At 48.6% G+C, this 21830-nt stretch overlaps 1 protein-coding gene across 1 annotated transcript; it reads right to left on the bottom strand.

Moving 5' to 3' along the window:
- Positions 1-8769: 8769 nt before the first annotated feature.
- LAG3 (lymphocyte activating 3) lies at positions 8770-14128 on the bottom strand. Its single transcript, XM_061988768.1, has 8 exons — positions 14013-14128; positions 13688-13859; positions 13294-13520; positions 12787-13044; positions 12297-12590; positions 11681-11971; positions 11291-11406; positions 8770-9037 (listed from the first exon to the last, which is right to left on the bottom strand). Exons 1-8 carry the CDS (start codon positions 14065-14067, stop codon positions 8927-8929), a joined length of 1524 nt encoding a protein of 507 aa, XP_061844752.1. The 5' UTR covers positions 14068-14128; the 3' UTR covers positions 8770-8926.
- Positions 14129-21830: the final 7702 nt, after the last annotated feature.

Raw genomic sequence — 21830 nt, 5'->3', positions numbered from 1 at the left:
GTTTTCCACCCACATTTGGTGTCTCTCTCTCTGAATCCCAGCCTCAGCCAGAACGGCGGAAACCCACTGAGCCCGACAGCTGAGATTTCATCTCTGTGCCGCCCACTCTTCTCCTCCTAGCAGTGACTTGCCCCTTTGTCTAAAGGATGAGAGTGTAAGACACTACCAGGCTTTGGAAGAGCAGAGACGGACAGACACAGCCCCAAGGTTCATAATGTGCCATCAGGTGTCAAAGGGACAGCACTGATCAGGTCTCAAGCACAACAGCTGGTCCACTGATTGTGTCATTGGAGAAAGAGGAAGCCATTCCAACACAAGGAAAGAGCTACCTGTGTGAGACAGGAACTTTCCAGCATGAGATGGGACAGGACAGGATGGGATGGGATGGGCACCTGCTTTGCCAGTGTCCAGAGCCTGTGAAAGCTGTGTCCCGAGACACTGCTCTCCCACCAGAGCCTGCCTCATCACTTCAGTGTCTTAAAAGTGCTCTCAGATGACCTCAAATAGAAATATCTCTTTTGATCCCCAGCTGCCAGAGAGGGGCTGCCCTGGGAGAAGAAGAGCTGAGAAAAGTCAGACTGGGAATGTAAGACCCTGGCGTCTAGGGTCTTGGGCCTCTGGGCCATTGAGCTGATGCTTCAGTTCACATAGGTTCTGGCTTGCATTTTGTCTTCCCAGCATGCTGTAATACAGAAACACTGGCCTGTTTTTAAACAGTTGGTTCATGTCACTGCAAATATCTACCAGAAATAGCATTCCCTGAAGGGATAAAGCTTCCAAAACACACTTGAACTTGATGCAGCGTTGCAAGAAGCAGGGCTGTGGGTCTGAGGTGGGAAAGCCTCAGGCTCGGTCCCCATACGGACCCATTCTCAGCCCAGGGAAGAGATTCAGGAGGGAGCCTCATCTCTCAGAGCTGTCACAGCTGTATGGTGAGCAGGTACCCCTGGGACAAGGGTCATGCATGGTGTGCAGTGACGTGTTTCTATTACTTTCATCTGTGCATCTCAAAGCACTTTGCAAGCATTAATTAAATGCCAGAATCCAGGAGGGATGAATAATATTATCCAGTCAGTCTCTCTTCTGAATGTAATATTCCTCATAAATATTTAACTCGGTTTTGAATCCCACATTACGTCTGGTTCTCACCTCACTGGGACAGTTGCTATGTTACACCCGTGGGGAAAGTGGGGCTTATCCAGCATCACACACTGACCCTGTGGCAGAGTGAGAAGAACCTGAGTGCCACCCCTCCCACCCCACTCCAACCCTGACAAGTTTGTGGCTGTCACGTTTCCCTGTTTTCTCCTCAACAGAGACACTCCCAATGCTCCCCACACTATCTCTCTTTGCTCATCCTATCATCAGCAATATTTTTGCCAACTGGGCCTGGCGAGTAACAGGTGCTCATAGACCTCAGTGGGGAGAGGAGGCTTTCAGGCTATGTTGGGTGGAGGTTGTAATCTACAGGAACACAAAGTCTCTCTGAAGAAGTATGAAAAAAATGGAGAAAAGGGTCTCAGAAATCAGGTGTTGAGAAGGAATTTTTGCTGACTCCAGTGGAAAGCCAAGAGACTTCTTGAGATGGTCTCCTTAAAACCAAGTTCCCTGCACGTCAGTGAGGGCTAGTAGTGTGCCTGTGAACTCTGATGGGCAATGGATACCCAGATGTCCTGGAAAATTAGTGATTGCTCAGGGATATTGGAGAGAAGGGAGGACAAGAGTTGAATATGGCATGAAAACCTTATCTTCAGGCACCTGAATGTCAGGAGCTTCAAAGGCTGGGAGCTTTCTCTTTGCAACAGAATAACTGACACCTGTTGAGCTTGTTGGGGGGCGTTCCTGATGCTAGATGTGGAGAGTACAAACAACTGATGATTTTCCTGAGCATAGTTACATACCTTGGAAAGGAGGAAGACTCCTAGTTTGTGCTGGGGAAGAAACCTCACCGCAAGCCCTTGGAATGTCTCTGCAGAAGCTTAAATGGGGAAGAGAGGACTCTCTAGGCAGATGCCATGAGGGTTCGTCTGCTGAAATAAAATCAGGAAATCTCCAGAGATGACTGTTCAGCAAGATTTAGACCAGCTTGAGAGCTGGGCAGGGAGGAACCTCATGAGGTTCAGCAAGGGCAAATGCAGGGTCCTGCACCTTGGGAGAAACAACCAAATGTACCAGTACAGTCTGGGGATTGACCTGCTGGAGAGCAGCTCTGCAGAGAGAGTTGTGGTGAACACCAAACTAACCATGAGCCAGCAATGTGACCTCATGGCCAAGAACACCAATGGTATCGTGAAGTATAATAAGAATGTGGGCAGCAAGTCGAGGGAGGTTCTTCTCCCCCTCTACTCTGCCCTGGTGAGGCCTCATCCAGAGTCCTGTGTCCAGTTCTGGGCTCCTCAGCTTAAAAGTGATAAGAAAACTTCTGGAGAAGTTCCAGCATAGGGCCACCAAGATGATCATGGCACTGGAACATCTTTCTTGTGAGGAAAGGCTGCAGGAACTGGGGCTGTTTAGCCTGGAGGAGACTGAGGGGGACCTTGTGAATGCTTATAAATACCTAAAGGGCAGGTGTTTACAGGGTGTGGCAAGTCTTCTTCTGTAGTGCCCAGTGACAGGACAAGGGGTAACAGACACAAGCTGGAACACAGGGAGTTCCACTTCAAGGTGAGGAAAAACTTTTCCTGTGAGGGAGCCCTGGCACAGGCTGCCCAGGGAGGGTGTGGAGCCTCCTTCTCTGGAGGTTTCCAAACCCTCCTGGACACATTGCCGTGTGACCTGATCTAGGTGGATCTGCTTTAGCAGGGGGGTTGGACTGCATGATCTCTAAAGGTGCCTTCCAACCCTACCATTCTGTGATTCTATTGATTCTTCGTGAGGAAGGAGTCCCCTGTAATTTGGCAGGAGATGTAAAATCTGATGGAGAAAGACCTGTCAGAGGTATTGGGAATTCAAGGGCTGTGCAAGGACACTGGAGTGATAGTCTTAAGAATCACCTGCTGCGAAACTGTGTCACAAAAAGTGACAAGCTACAGTGAGCCCAAACACAACCAAGCTGGTGTTAAATGTGTTGCAAAAATGCGACAGGAAGGAGAGGGGCGGCTGGGGGGAGTTTTCAAGGACCTGTATGGGATGGTATTTCTTGCTATTATACTGTTAATGTCCTTGGCAAAAGGAAGGGGAGGAAGTTGATGACTGTTTCTTACAATGTAAAACTGCAGTGGTTTCACTGGTACAGAGGGGTCTGGAATACGGCACCAGAAGCAGCTTGAAGCTCAGAGCATTAAAGGGATGCATTCCATAGACCATACTGTAAGTTTTTGCTTCTGAGCAGCAATTATAAAAGCCGAAAACAAACAAACAGAAGGACCTGGAGGTATGAACCGGTCACCGGAGAGCTGAGCCACGTGTGTTCATAGCAGAAGAGGAACAAACGGTGGGTGCATAGCATGATGCTAGCACGGATGGGCCGGAAATCCCCGTCGTCAGTGGACACTAGATGGCGGCAGGAACCCGGCCCGGGGAGAGCAGTGAGAGGAGGAGGAGGAGGAGGAGGAGGTGCAGCAGCCCCAGCCCTGCCCTGCTGGGCGGCCACCCCCCGGGACCGCCCTCGGTCGGTGATGGAGGGGTAGGGCTTCGCCACCGACAGGCAGACGAAGGTTTGGGGCTGAGGGGGCAGGTAATAGGAGCCTTCGGGGGTCTACGGTCACCCGGGAGTGAGATTTTGGAGGGCTGGGAAGCGAGTGACCCGAGGGTCTCAGCTGAGCTTCTGTCAGCCCGCAAAGCTTCTTGAGGAGTCTGCTGCTGCTTCCTCCTCCATCAAAAAACCTGGCAGAGGAACATAAGAAACCTCAAGTCCTTCCAAAAGCTGCCCTTGTGCATCACCTCCTGCCATTTTTCCTAGGTGCAGAGGGTGTGCTCTTATGCCCTTTTGCCATAAGACCCTCCGAAGCCCATCCCTTCAGGTGGGGGTGACACCTGTTTGAGAGTATGCCATATGATAGCTTCTGGAGTCAGTTGTATTGAACTGGCAGGCCAGCAAGACAGAAACATTAGGAGTAGAAGCTCTTGAGCATGATGGAGTCAACGACTCTGTAAAGACTGTCCCCAAAGCCAAGGTGCGGTACCTACAGCAACAGTGGTCTCGTAGGAGCTTGGTTTGAGGGAACCTTCGGAAGGCAAAATGAAGGACCTCAGATATTTAGTATTTATTCCCTGCTGTGTCAAAGTGTTGAAGAAATACTGGCAGCAAGGCATGTAGTAAGGCATGGTGAGGTTTTTTTTGCAGAATTGGTGCTGGTATCGTTCCTGCCAATTTGCCAAGCAGGCAACTCTCTGTGCCTTAGTGTCCCAGAGAGTTTAAGATCTGGTTCTAATTTTTTATTACTTTTTAAAGACTGTGCAGAATGTCCCAAGACCACAAGAGATGTGTTGTTTCTTTGTTAGATTATGCTATTGGCTAGCACTCAGCCTCTCACTTGAAATCCCTCAGAAGTCTTGGATGCAGAACATCTGGACCTAGTTGTGATTGTTTTGTTGGTTTTTTGGGGTTTTTTTCCTAATAGTTCTGGCCTTTCTTATCAAGAGATTGATTTGGGATCAAAAATCCTCTCCTCGTTCCTTTTGGAGGAGTCAGATGCCAAGGAATTTGCATGCATAACACTTTATTTGCCTTCCTTAACTACTCCCCTCTGCCAAAAGAGAATCCAGTGGATTTCCTATGTTTTTCTCAAGCTTTCTGCTTCTGGAACATTAAAAAACATTTCTCTGGTTTTTGCACCTGTAGCTGTATCCTTGTGGAAGAGCATCAGATCTCTTTCCTTTGTATGACATTTGCCTTATTTGCCTTTCCTACTTATTGATTCCGCTTGGGATGGATTTCCAGGCTTATTGTACAGACTCTTGGTCCTTCCACTTCAGCTGCACTGATTTGCCTTGTGCTCTCATGATTCAGAAATAGTTTTACACTTCCTATTGTGACGCTGACCCATTCTTTATCCTGCAGCATTTGGGAGGCAGAGCTTTCTGTGGCTGTGGGCAGTTATTTCTGCATTGGTGGCAGCTGTCTTTCCAGTGTTTTTCCTTGAGGTCTGTCAAACAAAGCAGCTCAACGGCCACTCTTGTCACTTTTGTTGATGCCTGTGTTTTGTCACTAATACTCATCTGCGTCAAGCGCTCCGCTGGTGACGAGCAAAACTGCAACGTCTGTGAAGCTTCAGATATCATTCCCAGCACTTCAGAGCTGGTGGAATTGGTATCTGTATTTGTACACAACCATGTCTGAGGCCTTGTAGACTTTGCAGATTGTGTCACCTTAACCTACACAGGTTCTATACACCTCAGCCACTATTATCCTCTGTTACAAAGTATTTTAGGACCTGCTACAGATATTATAATGATTCTGGAGGTTCCTAATGCATACCCAGGCCCTGCAGGGTGAATACTTTTGGTCAAACTGGCTCTGAGTATCATTAGTTCTTAGAGAAGATGCATGAAGCAAGAGTAACTGTGTTACAGCAAATAATTCAGTGCTCAGCTTGAGTTTTACATCTTGAGCAGCTGGTACCTTCACCTTGTGCCCTTGGAGTTGCACGGTTACCCAGGGCAACGGGCTGACCTGCACGGGGCAGAGTGGGACAGCCTTGCCCTAGGCAAGAAACTGGCCCCAGGGTGGGAAGTGAGGAGAAGGAGTAAATTACCTGTTGTCATCAGAGGCAATGGTGGAGCCCAAAAGTATCTGAATTAAGACATGAGTTACTAGTGTTCCAGGAGATAAGTAGCAAGAAGGCCAAACACGTAGATGACATGGAGCTGTTTAAATTTGTTAGGAGATGAGAGAATGACAAGACCTTTCAGTTAGTGGGAGAAAGCTGTTCTTGTCAGCAATAGGGAGGGAGACAAATGAAGTTCAGCATCACTGTTTCCAAAGTCATGTAGCTGGAGGGAAAATGGAAACTGCATAAATTCTTCTAGGCTTTGGCTTACTGTAACTGTACCAGGTCATGCAAAAGCCTTGGGCATCATGACAGGCATTTCACTGAGGGCACAGTGAACAGCTTGGTACAAGCTCGGTGTTGTTGAGTGGGGGAGCTAAAGTCAGAAAAGCAGACAAGATGTCGGGAGCAATGAAAGGCAAGACTGAAGAATTTTGGGCCCCTCACTACAAGAAAGACATTGAGGTGCTGGAGTGTGTCCAGAGGCAGGCAATGAAGCTGGTGAAGGGTCTGGAGAACAAATCTGAGCAGCTGAAGGAACTGGGGAGAAGCCTGGAGAAGAGGAGGCTAAGGGGAGACATGATCACTCTCTACAACTACCTGAAAGGAGGTTGTAGTGATGTGGGGGTCAATCTCTTTGTCTCCGGTAACGAATGACAGAACACAAGGAAATGGGTTCAGATTGTGCTAGGGGAGATTTAGATTGAACATTAGGAAGAACTTTTTCACCAAAAGGGTTAAGCATTGGAACAGGCTGCCCAGGGAGGTCGTGGAGTCACCAGCCCTGGAGGTATTCAAAAGATGTATAGATAAGGTGCTGAGGGATATGGTTTAGTTTAGGAATGGGTTTAGCAGTGTGAGGTAGTAGTGGGCTTGATGATAAAGGTCTTTTCCAACAAAAAGGATTCTATGATTCTATGAAGTAACGTGAAGTAAGGCACGATGTCCCCATGTAAGCCAGCACTGCTCCATCACTGGGCTGCTGCCTCCACTTCAACCACAGAGGATCTGAGAAGAATTGACCACGCATAGAGATGAGCCTGGGCAAACTGTCAGGGAAAAAGCCCCGAAAATCTGGGATTTGTACTTGAAAGGCAATGAGAGAGGAGGGGATGGGGAAATAGGAAAGAAGGATGTGATAAAAGGCAGTAGAATACTGACTGGCCAGGAGATGATAGACGGGGAGTCCCTCTTCTTCCAGCCTTTATGAGAAGAGAAAAGGAAACGGATGATGAAAGCAGAAAGCTTTGAATTGAAAACTGATAAAGAGGAACCATTTTCACACAGTGAAAAAAGCGAATCTGGGAACCAGTAGCCAGAGGAAGTCAGAGAGTACAAGAAAATCGCAAGATAGACAGACCACGCACACATCTGAGCAATGAGAACATCCAGGTTGGTCATAGACAATGTTAAAAGCATTACCTACATGAGAATAGGGCATCCCATTGTGTATGAGAAGAGGGAGAAAACTGTTGTCAGGCACTGAGAGACTATGTTGTGTTCCTGCTCAATGCTGAGTTGCCCCTTAGCCCCATTGAGGCTAACTCACCTTTTCTCTGTCTCCAAAGCATCTGTCAGAGAGAGGAGACTGAGCTAGACAGATCAACCTGAAAAAATGTCAGCATTTACCATTTGCTTAGGAAAATGCCTGGTACCAGGGTGGACTGTCCTGCCTTATGTTGGTTCTGTTTCCGTGTCTGCGTGAAGTTGTGTGGGACAGTTGAAGCAAAGAAGTCTACCTCACACCTCTGATGCATTTCTCTGGCACTCAGTAGAGAAATGGGTATTGTTTTTAGTAAAATACATGTCTAGTTGAGTAGCTAAAGAGCTGTGGAATCCAGACATGCTCCCCAGAGTGGTCTAACTGGGTGAGTTGCTGCTCCACTACCTGCAGTCTGAGGATCCCAGCATGCATTCATTACCTGTGTGCCTGAACCTCTTGCAGGGGTAGAAGTGAGAGCCACACAGCAAGAAAGCCTCTTCATGTGCCTGCTGAAATAACTAAAAGCTGGCCTGGTAGTGAAGACTCAAGTCAAGAGAATCTTCCATCCTAAATGTTGAGAGCTTAAATTTTGTACCACCACTTCCTTGAGTAGCCACAGCCTGGGGACCTGTGTGGAAGAGACTGTGTCTGTGACTCTCTTTTCTAATGAGGCTTTCTTCTAGGGTGGCATACAATGGCTGTTCAAGAGCAGGACCACGGTCCTCTATGGTTGTTTGGAGAGGAGGTGTGCTTTCTCTGATGACATGAAACCTAAGCACATTGAGGGTCTTGAGAGACAGGACCTGCAGGACTCAGGTTTATGTTACTAACTGCATCCTTAGCAGGAGGAGAGTGACAGAGAACCATAACTTCAGTCGAAGATCCGTCAGGAAAACGTAAGGACTGAAAGAATAAATGAATGAATGAACATCAGCCAGACAGGAGGGGAAAAAAAGGCTCTGAACTACAGCAAAAAGGAGAGACTGAACCTGTGATTCTTTCTTCTCTAGTGGCATTTAATTCCCCCTTCCCTGCTGTGAAAATGTCAGAAATGAACAGACAACTTCAGTAAAACAGAAATGAAAGAGAAAGCGAAGGCAATAAGTCCTTAGAAGCTGCTTCACACAGGCGGTGGTACAGCTGACACCGCCAATAGGCGCAATCCTCTTCAAGCATACACAGGGCCCAGCGCATATTTTTGTCAAACAGGTTTATTTTAGGTTCTAAAACCAGTTTCTAATAAAATAAAATGCTCAAAATGTGCAACATGTTCAGTCCTCTGTGGAGGCCTCTCTGCCACTGAATGAGTGCAAGAGCAGGGAGAAGAAAGTGGTCTGGGGGGAGAAGCACCACCAGGCTGCAGGAAGCTGGGTTCCAGCCATCTCCCACCCCTATGTCCCCCAGGGAAAGGCTGTGTGAGAGGCCATGAAGGAGGGGCAGAGGGTGGGAGAGAGCAGCAGCACTGAAGCAGGCAATAGTGACTGTCCCAAATACTTCCACCAGCTCCAAAGCGCCTGTGCTGCCTGCCACCCTACAGCAGCGGTGAGCCTTGCCTTGCCCCGGCGCACAGCTCCCAGCCCTGCTGCGGGTACAGAGCTCTCACGGCATCCTGCTATGTTTATGCCGTCTCTAGACCGTCCTGAGCGGTGTGCACGGTGCCCATCTCTCTACAGCATGCATGGCACACAGTTTCATCCTCCCATGCAGATTGGGCCTGGTGTCTCTGTTCCCATCAGCACTCGGTTTGCTGGACCTTCTCTTTCTGGTTTTCCTCCATCTCTTTCTTCATTGGCAGAGTGACTGCAACCATCCCTTCCAGCGCTGGGAAGGCAGGAGGCCGTCTCTGAAAGGAAGGAAAGGGGAAATATTAGGTGTGGGAGGGAGACTAAATGGCACAGGTTTGGGCTTCTTCCTGACATAGAAGACATGCTCCTACTTTCTGCAACCATGAGGCTCTCATTCCCTTCCGGAGCCAGGGAAGAGTCTGTCACACTCTCTGAGGGGAAGGTTGGCTAAACACTATCCTCTGTGGTGTCATGGGCATAAGGAGGAACAAAGACAGCACATACTTAAGAGAGAGCAAAGAGTGATCTGGGCAATAGGTAGGCCATCGTCAGGCCATCATCAGGTTCGATGGTATACCAGATTTTACAACATCTTTTTAGAGAGAATAATTAAAGGCATGAAGGTACTTGCAAAATGAGATAAGAACAAATTAAAGACAGAGCCACTTTCACAATAGAAAAGAGGTAGATCTCAGGGCTCCTGATAACAGTAAAGTATATGGTGACACACAGATAATCAATACAGCAAGAAAGATGAGATTAGTAAATAAATGGCATGATAGATGTGATCTCAACTAAGAGGAAGGAATTGAGGAAACAGGATGAGAATGTCACCCAAGAACCAGATATTTTAGGAGAATGGAGTAGTGAACTGGATGTCAGGATGAATGAAATGCAACAGTACCAACTACACGTCGGCAGGCTCAGGGGATTGGAACAGGAATCCCTAATGTGTGGGCAGTAGCCCATCAAGAGATATGGGTGAGCTGCCAGCATTCAACTGATGCAAGAAGAGCAAATGTAGTCTCAGGAAATGCCAGCAGAGAGAGGGAGAGAACGAGAGAAGAGCTAGTATCATTGCTTAAAGCACCTCATCTGCACTCTCACAAAGGATGAGCCTGCCAGGTAGACTGTGCAGAGAAGGGCATGAGGACCGTCCGTGGATAGAGGACCTGTGCTGCAACAGAGGAACGTTGCTTACTTGGAAAAGCAAGTTTGTGAGGGCGTACACAAATGCTTCTGAGTTAGTAAATACCTTGGCTGGGTTAGAGCAGTCTGAGCTAAGAGCTGGACACCCAGCCACCCTCTTTGCTGCTGACTGAGGCTTTATGTCAACAGGTTTCTGTCCAAAGTTCTGGGCTAGAAAGAGAGGTTCTGATCATCTTGTTTTGGACTTGCACAGCCTAGAGAGTCACTGAGAAACTCTAGATTTCTGCCTCAGATTATCCTTTACCGTCAGTGCTGATTAAGGACTGATGATGAAGAGCCAGTCACGAGTTGCTCTGTTGCTACCCACACTGGGCTTTTTACAAATGTCCATCTCGCTTCTGTTCTGATGTTGCCTGTGTCTTCAGCCTCCAGCTCCTGGACTTTGCTGAGAATGTACATCAATGCTGTCAACACCTTTCATCTTCATCTGAAGGAAGGCTCAAGGCACCCAGGTCTTTCACTAGGGCCAGCTCTCCCAACCTGAGATAGCTCTGAACCCCCAGCCACATCTGCACTGGAAGGGGATTTTCACTGTGAGCCCTTTCCAAGAACCTAAGTATAAGGTACCTATATCACAACTACTCACAAAAGGTGTCCCTTGTCAGCAAAGGGAAACCCCGAAGGAAGAATTTGCCATGTAATTCATTTGCAGAGAAATGATGTGAAAACTGCAGAGAAACAGCCTAACTTGTTTGCACAGCTTTTCCCAATGGCGTGCTGAGGAGAGGTCAGTCCTGGCCTGGTCTTTGGGATCATCAAGGCAAGACAGAGTTTTCAGAAGATGAAATACTGGAAAAAGCTGAGCAAACTAAGGGCATTAAGTTTCCAGAAGCAGGCAGGTGAGGTGTGAGGGTTGAGCCAGCAACACCAGATCTGCATCAAGATCAGAGCCTGGGAACCAGCAAGTGTTTATATGGAACAGGAGACTCTGTTACACCAAAGCATCCAGATAAGGAATAAGACAGACTACATCTACAACAGCCTGGAAATTAACCCTCTATTACAACGAGACTTGATCTCTGGAAGAATAAACAAGCAGCTTTCAAGGCTGGGTTGTGATTGTCTCTGAGGGGGTTTTACCCCTCCTCCGAAGCATCTGATCTGCCTGCAGACGAATGCCACGGTTAGACAGACCTGCAGGTGCCCAGGAGTCAGCTTTCACTACATGTCCATGACACTCTCAGCAGGCTGCCTGAGCCTCATTCTTCCTCTGGCTGCTGTGACCTCGGGCATTTCACTGCTGTCTCTGCGGTACTCAGGAGAAGGTCAAAGAAAGGATGATGTACAGGAAAACTAACAGAAATGGAGGGATGGACACTTACCCTTTTTTGTAGGGCCAAAGCCAGAACACAGACCATAAGCACGAGGAAGAGGGTGAGTGTGAGCCCAAAAGTAACCTGCCCACTGAAGATGGTGGGAGGGCTGGAGACCTGGGCACCTGTGAAGAGGAACCAGAGTTAGGAAAGAGGGGAAGGTTGATTTTGCACTGGGGCAAGACTGGGACCGTGCAAAGAAAGGCAAATGGGAAAAGAGTGCAGGGAACATTAAGATGAAATGGGAGAAACTGGTGAGAGCTGAGATAGAGTGGAAAGAAGATGGGATCCAAGTGGGCAAAGGGGAGAAGGAAGGAAAAGGTGGAAAGAGGAAGGAGCAGCAGAGAACTGAATAGGGTAAGAAGAAGGTATTGGTTACAGGTCCACGGGAGATAGTACCTGTGACCTGCAGCTCATACTGCACTGCTCCCAGCCTCCCTTCTGGGCCATATACACTGCACTCCCATATGCCCACATCCTTTTGTGACACTTGGGCTATTTCCAAGGTAGCGGCTGTCTGGGACCAGTGGCCTTCCAGGTTATGGGAGGTGGCTACAGCCAGTCTGCTGTTGGTGGGGGCTGAGCTGAGATGCTTCCACTGCAAACGTTCATGTCCCCGGGAGTGTGTGAGACTGCAGAGGAGCAGCAAATGAGACCCCTCTGAAACTGGCCCTTGGATGCTTGGAGTGACTGCAGCAAAGGAAAAAAAAATACCTTCAGGAAAGACTACCACGTCTCTTCCTCATCCCTCCTTCTCCTATTACACCCCTTCTTTATTACTTCCTCTAATTTCTTTTGTCTTCTTCGGTCTTAAGAAGGAAAACCAAGTTACCTAGGAAAACCCTCTCTTTCAGTAGAATGCACTGCAGTTCAGTGCCCAGAGTAGAGAACTTATTTCTCACCCTGGGCTAGGAATTTATGAGCAGGAGCGACCCATGCTCACCACACTGACTCATGGGGAGGTGTATCTGTAAGTGAAGGGGTGGGTCATACACCTCCCAGCCTCTCCTCTCACCTGTAACCACCGACAAGGTCACGTCTGTGCTGATTGTCTTGCTGCCAACAGAGACAGCACAGCGGTACTGTCCTGCATCACCCAGCCCCACCTCAGGGAGAGGAAGTGGGGAGCTTCTGCTGCTGCAGTTCTGGGAAACACTCCAGTCTTGCGGGTACCCTCCTGCCAGACGGCTCCAGTGGACTGTCACCATGTTGATCCCAAAGGCGCTGGGAGGGTGGCTCAGCATACATGGTAGGTCAGCCGCAGAGCCGGCTGCAGCATAGACCACAGGATTCGTTGGGCCATCAAAACCTGAGCCAGAGAGAGAGGACAATGTGGGATGGTGGCTGGAAAGAACTCCGTAGGGTGGTGACTGGCGTGGAAATTGAGGACAGGCTAGGGGCTGAGAAGCTGGAGCCACTAGGCTCACATCAGTCCCTTTGATGTCAGTCACATCAAAGGGAGCAACTTGGGGATGCTGGAGGAGTGGTGCAGAGGCTGAGCTCACCTAGAATTTGTAGATTGTATGTGGCAGAAATGATCTCATTGTCAGAGTATCTGAGCTGACAGCGCCAGGAGCCTGCATCACTCATGGCTGGCCGGAAAAGAGAGAGAGCCCCATGCGAGGAGCAGGAGGTCCTGGAGGTGGGGACCAGGCGCCCATTGTGGAACCAGCACGTCTCCACGAGGCTGGCCCTGTGGCTAGAGTTGCAGCTCAACACCAGTGGCTCGTTTTCTACCACAGGGCCGGGTGGACTCAGGGTTACTGCAAACAAACGAAAGTGGCAGAGGGAGGAAGCTGTGATTACAAGGGGATTGCCAAACCATCCCTTGTGTCCTTCCTATCTTAGCTTTGTCCCTCGAGCAGTCCTCTCTCCAGAGCTGAGAGCAGACAGCAGGAAACTATGCTTTCAGGAGGTTACTGCCTATAGTCTAACCCACCCTGGCAAACGAGGCATTCTGAACCCCTCCAGTCCCAAAATCAATATTCTCCAGGATTTCTGTATTCTCCTACCTGTAATTACCCCCAACTCCACCTGGCAGCTCTGGACCTCTGTGTTGTATGCCACGCGTGCCTCATACAGCCCCGCGTCCTCGCTCCGGACCGGGTCAATTCGCAGGGAGAAGTTGCCATTGCGTAAGGCAGAGTCCTGGACCGACACCCGGGGCCTCATGGGCAGCGCTGTCTTCCGGAGACCCGAGTAGCCCACCTCCAGCACCATGTGTGAGTCCTGGTGGCCACTGGGAGAGGGACAAGAAACTGAATGGCGTGTGCCGGAGGCAAAGGGGAGACCAAGCGAGAGGGGTAGGACAGAGGGAATATGGGGAAGGAGAAAGGGAGCTTAAATTATCTTCCACTCCCTCTAGTCTCCCGATAAGGACGCGGATGTGTCTTGGTCCCAGCATACCTTCCCCCATGCCGCTTCCACTGCACAGATGTCTTGTCAGGCAGCTGCTTCCAGCTCTTCCACAGCTTTCTGGGGCTTAGGTGACATGGCAGCACAGCTGAACTTCCTGCACTCGCCCACACTTTCAGCTCCTTGCCTTCCCCCTCTGCTGCTCCCGATAGGATGTGGCCAGCTGTAAAGAGATGGAGTGTTGAGCCAAGAGGACAGAGGGCAATATCTGTCTGTCTTCAGTGGAGTTAGAAGGAGACAAATTCTCCCTTCCAGACCAATTAACATCCAGGCTCGGAGCTGCTTTGCCCTCCCTGATACCTTCAGTCCCTCTTACCGTTGAGAGCCAGCAGAGCGAAGGTGAGGAACGGCACCAGGGACACCTGCCTCATGGTGGCATCCAGGAGAGGCGAGGGGCTGCGTCTTCCCACTCAGTTCAGTGCTTGGTCAGTTCTGAAGATTTAAGAGACCAGCAAAAATGAAGCATGGGCAAAGAAAATGTTAGAGTGGGTGGGGATCAGCTGGACATGCTTGCTCTGACGCTGCCTCTCCCTCTGATCAAAGTGTTTCCCTAGATGCCCTTATATTGCAGCTAATTTCCCCATATCACTAAGAAGATGCGTCATGACCAAGAAACCAGCATAAGACTGAGGCACGTGAAGGCAGAGTTGAAGCCAGTGAGAGAGAGGAGGGAGGGGCCGGAGACACTGCTCTAAGCATCTTTTAGTGGAAATTCTTTGGGTCGATGTTGTTTTTCTCACAAGTTTCGCTTCTACACAGACAATGGAAAAAGTGTAGAAGACACTTCCCAGCAACTGCCCTTCATGTTTTTCTTTCATGTCTTACCTTTTTTGGTTTGATCTTTCCGCTTCTTACAGCTTCACTAATTGTTTCAGGGCTTTTGAGAACATGTTGATCTTGTTTCTGCTGGGGTTTTTTTTTGGCTTTTTTTTTCATAGAATCATAGAATCATAGAATCATAGAATCATAGAATGGTTTGGGTTGGAAGGGACATTAAAGATCATCTTGCTCCAGCTCTGTTGCCATGATCAGGGGTACCTGCCACTAGACCACATTTCTCAAAGCCCCATTCAACCGGGCCTTGAACATTTCCAGGGATGGGACACCCACAGCGTCTCTGGGCAACCTCTGCCTCACCACCCTCACAGGGAAGAACTTCCTAATATCTAACCTAAAGCTACCCTCTTTCAGTTTGAAGCCATTATCCCTTGTCCTGTCATTACATGCCCATGTAAAAAGTTCCTTCCCAGCTTTCTCGTAAGCCCTTTTAGGTACTGGAAGGTGGCTCTGAGGTCTCCCCAGGGCCTTCTGTTCTCCAGACTGAACAACCCCAACTCTCTCAGCCTGCCTTCATAGCAGGCAGATATTCCAGCCTATGATCATCTCGTTGATCACTCTCTCCAACAGGTCTGCGTCCTTCCTGTGTTGGTGACCCCAGAGCTGAGCACAGGACTCCAAGTGAGTTCTCATGAGAGCGGAGTAGAGAGGGAGAACCCCTTGCCTTGCCTTACTGGCCACACTTCCCTTGATGCAGCCCAGGATACAGTTGGCTCTCTGTGCCGCAAGAGCACATTGCTGGCTCATATTCAGCTTTTCACCCACCAACACCCTCAAGCCCTTCTCCTCAGGGCTGCTCTCAATCCATTTGCTGACCAGCTTACATTTGTGCACTTGACCTTGTTGAACTTCATGTGAACTTTCCTTCTTTGATCCTTCAAATGTGCTGATTTCTTTGCCAATTCACAGGCAGCACGTTTATGGCAAGCTCCAACCAGGGCACCAGAGTCCAGGTGACAAAGCTGAGGTAACAGAGAAGAGTATCCAGGCGAAGCAATCAGATCTGAGAAGAGGGGCTACATGCTATAGCACTGCAAGGGGTGTGAGGAAGGGGCCCTCCTCCTCCAGAAGCACTGGAGAAACCCGCTCCCAAGTTTGTGTGCAGAGAGGGCTTGTCTTAACTCTGGTGTAGCTACTGAGCTTTGCATAGGACAATACATTTCCATCCTTCTGCCTCATCTTGGGTCCCCTTTTGTCTCAGAGAACCCCTACTGTTGTGGTTCACATTTTCCAGCAACCCACTGTCTCTGACTCTTTCGGACTTAATCAGCCCTTCATGACAGATGTCAGACACCCAGGCCCTTGGCAGCTCATCCCCTGAGTGCCAGGCTGGGGCTTTTCATGGGGGTGAGGGACAGGAGGTGACTCAAAGTGGCCGCTTCCTCACTGTGGAAGGATCCTTGCTCAACCTCTAGCTTTCCTTATCTGGGTGGTGAAGGTGGAGGATAAAAGAGAGCAGGAGGTACACCTCACTTCAGCTGCTCCCTGTTGTGGTAACTGCTCTTGTCTCTTTTATCACACACAGCTCTGCAGCATCCTGAGGAGTGGGATGGGCGTACAGGAACCTGGTGCAACCTTGTGCACCTTGACGTCCCCAGGGGACTGCTTTGTAGAGGTCCTTCATGCCCTCTGTGTTATACAGCCTGTGAGATTGCATGAGAAAGGAAGAGAGGAGAGAAGATGGGGGAGAACTTATGACGGTTGATGGGAGGTGTTTTTTCCTCCTGTTCGAGAAAACAGCTTGTGGTGCCCAGTCCGAGCAGAAAGCATCAACCTCTCTTTCCCCTGAATCAGCAGTGCTAGAGTGGTGTGTGTGTGTGTGTGGGTGAAGACGAGAGAGAGAGTAGGGAGATGGAACCATGGTGGGGAGACACGTACAGCTCTGCAGCCCAGTGTCATCTGCTCCTCCTGCCCTGGCTGTGCCTGGGGAACACACCGAGCTCACTACTCTCCCCCTGTATCCCAACCCGTACTCTTAGTCTTGGTGCCGTGGGACTATTCTCCTCTAGTCCCCAAAACCCCCCTTAACTGAGTCCACACTGTAGGAAATGCTTCTTTCTTGTAACAACCAGCAGAGATGTATTCCTATCCTGCTGCTACTGCTGCACACGGGGGGCTGACAGAGACCCCGGGAAAGGGACGGGAGCTGTCTGGCACTAGGAGAGGTTTAGGGCCAAGGGGTTACTTTGCTGAGTGAACACGTTGTGAAATGAAGATTTTGGAGGCACTGTTTTACTCAGCACCAGGCTATCTTTAGCAAAGACACCTGTGACCTTTTTCTCTAACGACCCATTTTAAATGCTGACTTCTTTGAATGGCATTTTTGTCATCTCCTAGAAGAGGACCCTGATGCAGAATTAATAGTGACCGGAGCAAGATCAGCCCAAGGACATCTTCTTAGAACTGTCTGTATGAGCGCCTTGGGCAGAGGGGCCGACAGGGACCTGCAGGACTCTGGCAGAGCCATGGCAAAAGAGGGGCAGGCTACGGTGGGAGTAGCCCAGGACAGGGATACAGAAGCCCAGCTCACTAAGCACTCTTTTGTCTGTGTTAGAGATTAGCTGACTTCAAACAGGCTACAGACTTACAGCAGTCACCTCATGCACAGCCTTAATGTGTTGCTTTTCTTGTTTCTCTTGTCATGTCTTATGGGTGCAAACTACACTTACCAAGAAAAATAGGAATAGAAAACGCTATTCTGCAGTATCATTGAGTTAATCTTGCTGAAGGAATTTTCCGTTGTGTTTCCAGATTTCTGTGATACCATGTTTTTCTCTCAGTGATTCCGCTCTCATGTTTTGGTCCTTGCAGCATCAAGACTGAAGCTAGCCACAACCTTCTGCTTTATGCTGACTTTCTGAGGTGCTCTATAATTCATTTGCAGATTTGAAATGACTTGAGAAATTGTGCCTTGACTTGAAGACTGGGTTAGCAGCTGTGCAACTTGAGATCAGCTGGTCTGAGTGTTCCTGAGATAGAGTGCTCACCAAAACGACCTTATGTAAAATGTCCTGATAACTCTTTGCCCAAAGCTAAAGCAAACATAACAAGCAAAAAGAATCTACTTCCTAAGAAGAGATAACCAATAACTTTGCCTTGAGGGACTGTAAACTGAAAGCAATGATGCTTGAGGAGACGGAAATGGTCTGGCAGGAGATGTAGCCTGAGCAAAAGCTGTTGGGCAGGTAGGTACTTGACAGGTGCCTGGACAGGCAACAGGGCTTCCAGGAGCCAAATTGGGATGAACTGCAAGATTTCTGGCACTGACTGGGAAGTTCAGTGAGCTAAAAGAGATCTAAACTCAGCTCCAGAGGGGAAGTAGTGGAGCTGCCCTGCTCTGGGTGCTCAGAACAGATGCAGAGGTTCCCAAATCAACACACTGTGACTGTAGAGGGGCCAAGCAGCAGAACCCTCAGCAGCAAAAGCCAGTACCCGTGGCTTGGCAGGCTTCATGTGATATGCACAATGTGGAAATGCATCTAAATAGGTACCCCTGAGGTAGAAGGATTTAAGCCACTCTTTCCCCACAAAGGGCCGTGGTGGTTTTGACCAAGACACCAATTTGAGATCCATTCTGTGTATGAAATTGCTCAGCTTCTTTAAGTCCACATGGGTACCAAACGTGCTTCCTTTCTCATGGGAGAAAGTGGTTGCTCCAGACTTCTATCCCTCTATGCTGCCTGGAAGCAGCACATGACCTTCCCAGGGCCAGGGAACATCACGTGTCAGAGAGTGGTTTTGGAGGAGTGACCCATTTATCTGAGGTGACAGAGCCCAAAAAAGGGTGAGCAGAAGAGGACTGGAGAAGAAAAAGTTCACATATCCCAGTAGATCTAGGCAAAACCAAAATATGGCTCTGCAGAAGTGCTAGGAGGAGGAAGAGTGGTTAGCTCCCTGACACTTAGTGCAAAACTCTTTTTAAAATGTCCTTTTTAGAGGATTTGCTGAACAGACAGCGTCCGAGTCACCACAGGTTTCTGATGTGGAGCTGAGGAGAGTCTAGTGGTGTCCTGCTTCTCAGGATACCATGGGAACACCTTTAGGAAAGCATAGCTTTATGGAGTCTCTGGACAAATCTGCAGCCTCTTTCTTTACAGGGCTAAAAGGCAAGTGACCTTTCTATATGCTGCTGTTTAACTCCAGTTGGCAACTAAGCCACATACAGGCACTTGCTCACTACCCTCCCAGTGTCATGGGGGAGAGAATCAGAAGGGCAACAGTGAGAAAACTCTTGAGTTGAGGTAAAGATGGCTTAAAGCAAAGGTAAAGCAAAAGCCATGCATGCAAGCAAAGCAAAACAGGAGATTCATTCACACTCTCCCATGGGCAGGCAAGCGCTCAGCCATCTCCGGGACAGCTGGGCTCTATCACCCATAACACTTACTTGGGATGACAAACTCCATTGCCCCAAGCATCTCCTCTTCCTTCTTCTTCTCCTAGCTCTATATGTTGAGCATGACACTACGTGGTGTGGGATATCCCTTTGGCTAGTGCCGGCCAGCTGTCATGGCTGTGTCCCCTCCCAGCTTCTTGTGCAAATCCAGCCCACTCACTGGTGGGGTGGTGTGAGGAGCAGAAAAGGCCTTGATGTTATGCAAGTGCTGCTCAGCAATAACAAAAACAGCCCTGTGTTATCAACACTGTTCTCAGCACAAATCCAAAACACAGCCCCATACCATCTACTATGAAGAAAATTAACTCGATCCCAGATAAAACCAGCATAGCATGCCAGTCCTCAATAGACAACTGAATATCCCAGAGAAATCTGAATTAGAAAGCCAGGAACAACACTGGGGGATGCTGACTGAAGCTGTGGGCTGCATTGCTGCTAAAAAGAAAAAGAGAAAATATCCTGGTAATTTAATCACTGAAGAAAATCTGTTGCATTCATGGGCATATTTGGCAGCCAGCATCTTTTATCTGGCCAGCATTAGCTCTAGAGAAGTGTGTTAGCTGTTTTCTTTGAAAAAGCTTCCTGAGGGAAAGATAGGATGCTGCAAGTTCCTCTTTGGGCAACCACATCTACCTGTGGAGATGGTGATGGATGTCGGTACCTTGGCTAACAGTTAAGCAACATCTTCGATGCCACAGGATACCTTTGATGCCATGGCCTCTGTGTTTTGCAACACAGACGGTGATCTGGAAAAACTACAAAGATCCATGCAGCAAGCTGGGTTACATTTTGACTCACTTCTCATTGCTGCATTCCAGCAGCCTCCCAGACGTCCCAGAGCTTCAATGAGCTTTCTTGAGAGAAAAGAGGTAACCAGGAGCGGAGCTGGATGACAGACTAATGATGGATGTCAGGGTTAGTCCAGAAAGTGGGTGAGCACCAGCAAAAATGTCCAGCAAACAAGACCTCTGAAAGAGCCATCGACACCAAGACTGGTGGTAAGAATGATGTCAAAGCAGGTTGGGAGGATGATGCTGGATATGTAGAGAAACCAAGGCACCCAGATTTCCCCAATAGATTACACAGAAGCCCCTTCTTAGGTGTGGCTTCTTTGGTTGGCTGGTGTCTCCTTTTGCAGCAACGGAGATGGCAGACTGTGAATCAGAGTGCAGTAGCAGCTGAGCATTTTTTCTATTCCAATTTCCTCTCTATTTGGGACCTCGTGGCAAGTAGGAGCCTGTGTAATTTTGGAAGATAACTTCTACTGCTCCAGTAAGGGGAAAAAAAAAAAAAGCAAAAGCAAAGAAATCGATTTGTTAGTCACAGCACCACAGGAAGATTCATGTGGAAATGGACATCTGGGGTCTGCACTCCATCCCTCTGCTCTCAGTAGGGTGAGTTGCTCAGGGTGTGGCCCTGGCAAAACCTGAGCACCTCCAATTGTGGAGATTCTCCAGCCTTTCTGAAAACCTGTTCCAGTGCTGAAACATCCTCACAGGAAAGGCTTCTCCACGTCTCCCAGAGGAAGTTCATTTATTGAAACCCACGTTCCTTGTCTTATGCCCTTTCTCTGTGCCCCTGTGAGAGGAGTCTGTCTCTATCTTCTCTCTTTGGCAGCAGTTTGTTGTCCTCTCTTCTTCAGGCTGAACCAATGTCCCTTCTCACGTATTGTGTCCTCCACCCTACAGCTATCTTAAGGCCTTTTGCTGGACTTCCTTCAGTGTGTCAACATCCCACAGTATTGCAGGTGTGGTTTTGTGTGTGCCATGAAGATGTGATGGATCACTGCTTGCTGTGTTCTTGCTAATGGGACCAAAGAAGTGGAACTATACTTCTGTGCAAAGGGGCTTTAAATTCCAAAGGAGAGGGACCTCCTGTGTCGTGATGAAGGCTAGGATGAAGGTCCAACAACCTAGATATTAGGAAGTTCTGCCAGGGAAGTTCTGTCAGTGGAGTGCAATTAAGGCCACAGGGGGAAAACATGGGTTTAAGCTCGATTTTTTTGGTTTGGTGCCACTTGTAATTTTTCCTGGTTCTAAGAAGTTTCTGTTTGCAGCTGTTACATTCTCCAGGAGGTGAAGAGGCCACACTGAGCAGCGCTCTCTCCACTGTAATGAGCTTCTCTACCAGGTTTTTCTCAGAAAGACACAAAAGACCAAAGGACCCTCTCTAGCTGTACAATGTGTATAAGAGCAGAAGATAAAGCAGCTAGTGCTTTTGTGTCCTGTGTAAATACTTCAGAGCCTTTCCTGATGAGATGAAAGCATCCTAGAGATCCAGACTCTGAGCCTCCAATGCTAGGCTGCCACATGATTTGCTCAACATCCAGCTGCTTTCTGATTTCCATGGATGTCTTAACGTTGCTAAAATGTGGTTAGGAGGGTTTCACAGCTCTGCAGGTGTGACTGTCTCTCCTGGTATGGTGCACACTTCATATTTGGCAAGGTTAATGGAAAGCAACTGCCTCCTAAGACTCTATGTAAAATCATGCTCAGAATTAAAGCATACAGTTACATATTGAGAAACAAAGTATGGGGATCACACTTCCAGAACAGAATACAGTATCCTGGGAAGACAAGACTCCAGGGAGGGAGATCCATGATAACATGGTCTATAAAATGGGAACTCAACTAAAGAACAGATTGTGTTACCTCTGTTTACAACCAAGTTACTGGAATGTGTCCACGATTCGAAAAAGGATGTGGAAAAAGGCAAAAAAGTTTAGAAGAGTGGTATAAAAACCCACTGACTTGGGGCCTGGAGATCTTGGTTTCAAACATGCAGAACTTGAGGTATTTGATCTCTTTTACCTAATCCAAAGGTAAAAGTGGTGAGCTCAGGCAGCAATATTACTGCAAACAAGCAGAAGTTCGTTTTACATGTCACAGGGACGGTAGAATTATC

This window comes from Colius striatus, chromosome 1, assembly GCF_028858725.1.
Source record: "Colius striatus isolate bColStr4 chromosome 1, bColStr4.1.hap1, whole genome shotgun sequence".
Classification (NCBI taxonomy): Eukaryota; Metazoa; Chordata; class Aves; order Coliiformes; family Coliidae; genus Colius; species Colius striatus.
Note: the sequence above shows the minus strand (reverse complement) of the source record. Positions and strands in the feature narration are given on the sequence as shown.

Coding starts and splice junctions, on each gene's coding strand:
- LAG3 (XM_061988768.1), bottom strand. CDS start 14,067: ATGAGGCAGGTGTCCCTGGTGCCGTTCCTCACCTTCGCTCTGCTGGCT. Junction 13,860..14,012: donor CGCTCTGCTGGCTCTCAACG/GTAAGAGGGACT, acceptor ATCTCTTTACAG/CTGGCCACATCCTATCGGGA. Junction 9,038..11,290: donor CTTTGGCCCTACAAAAAAGG/GTAAGTGTCCAT, acceptor CCTTCCTTTCAG/AGACGGCCTCCTGCCTTCCC.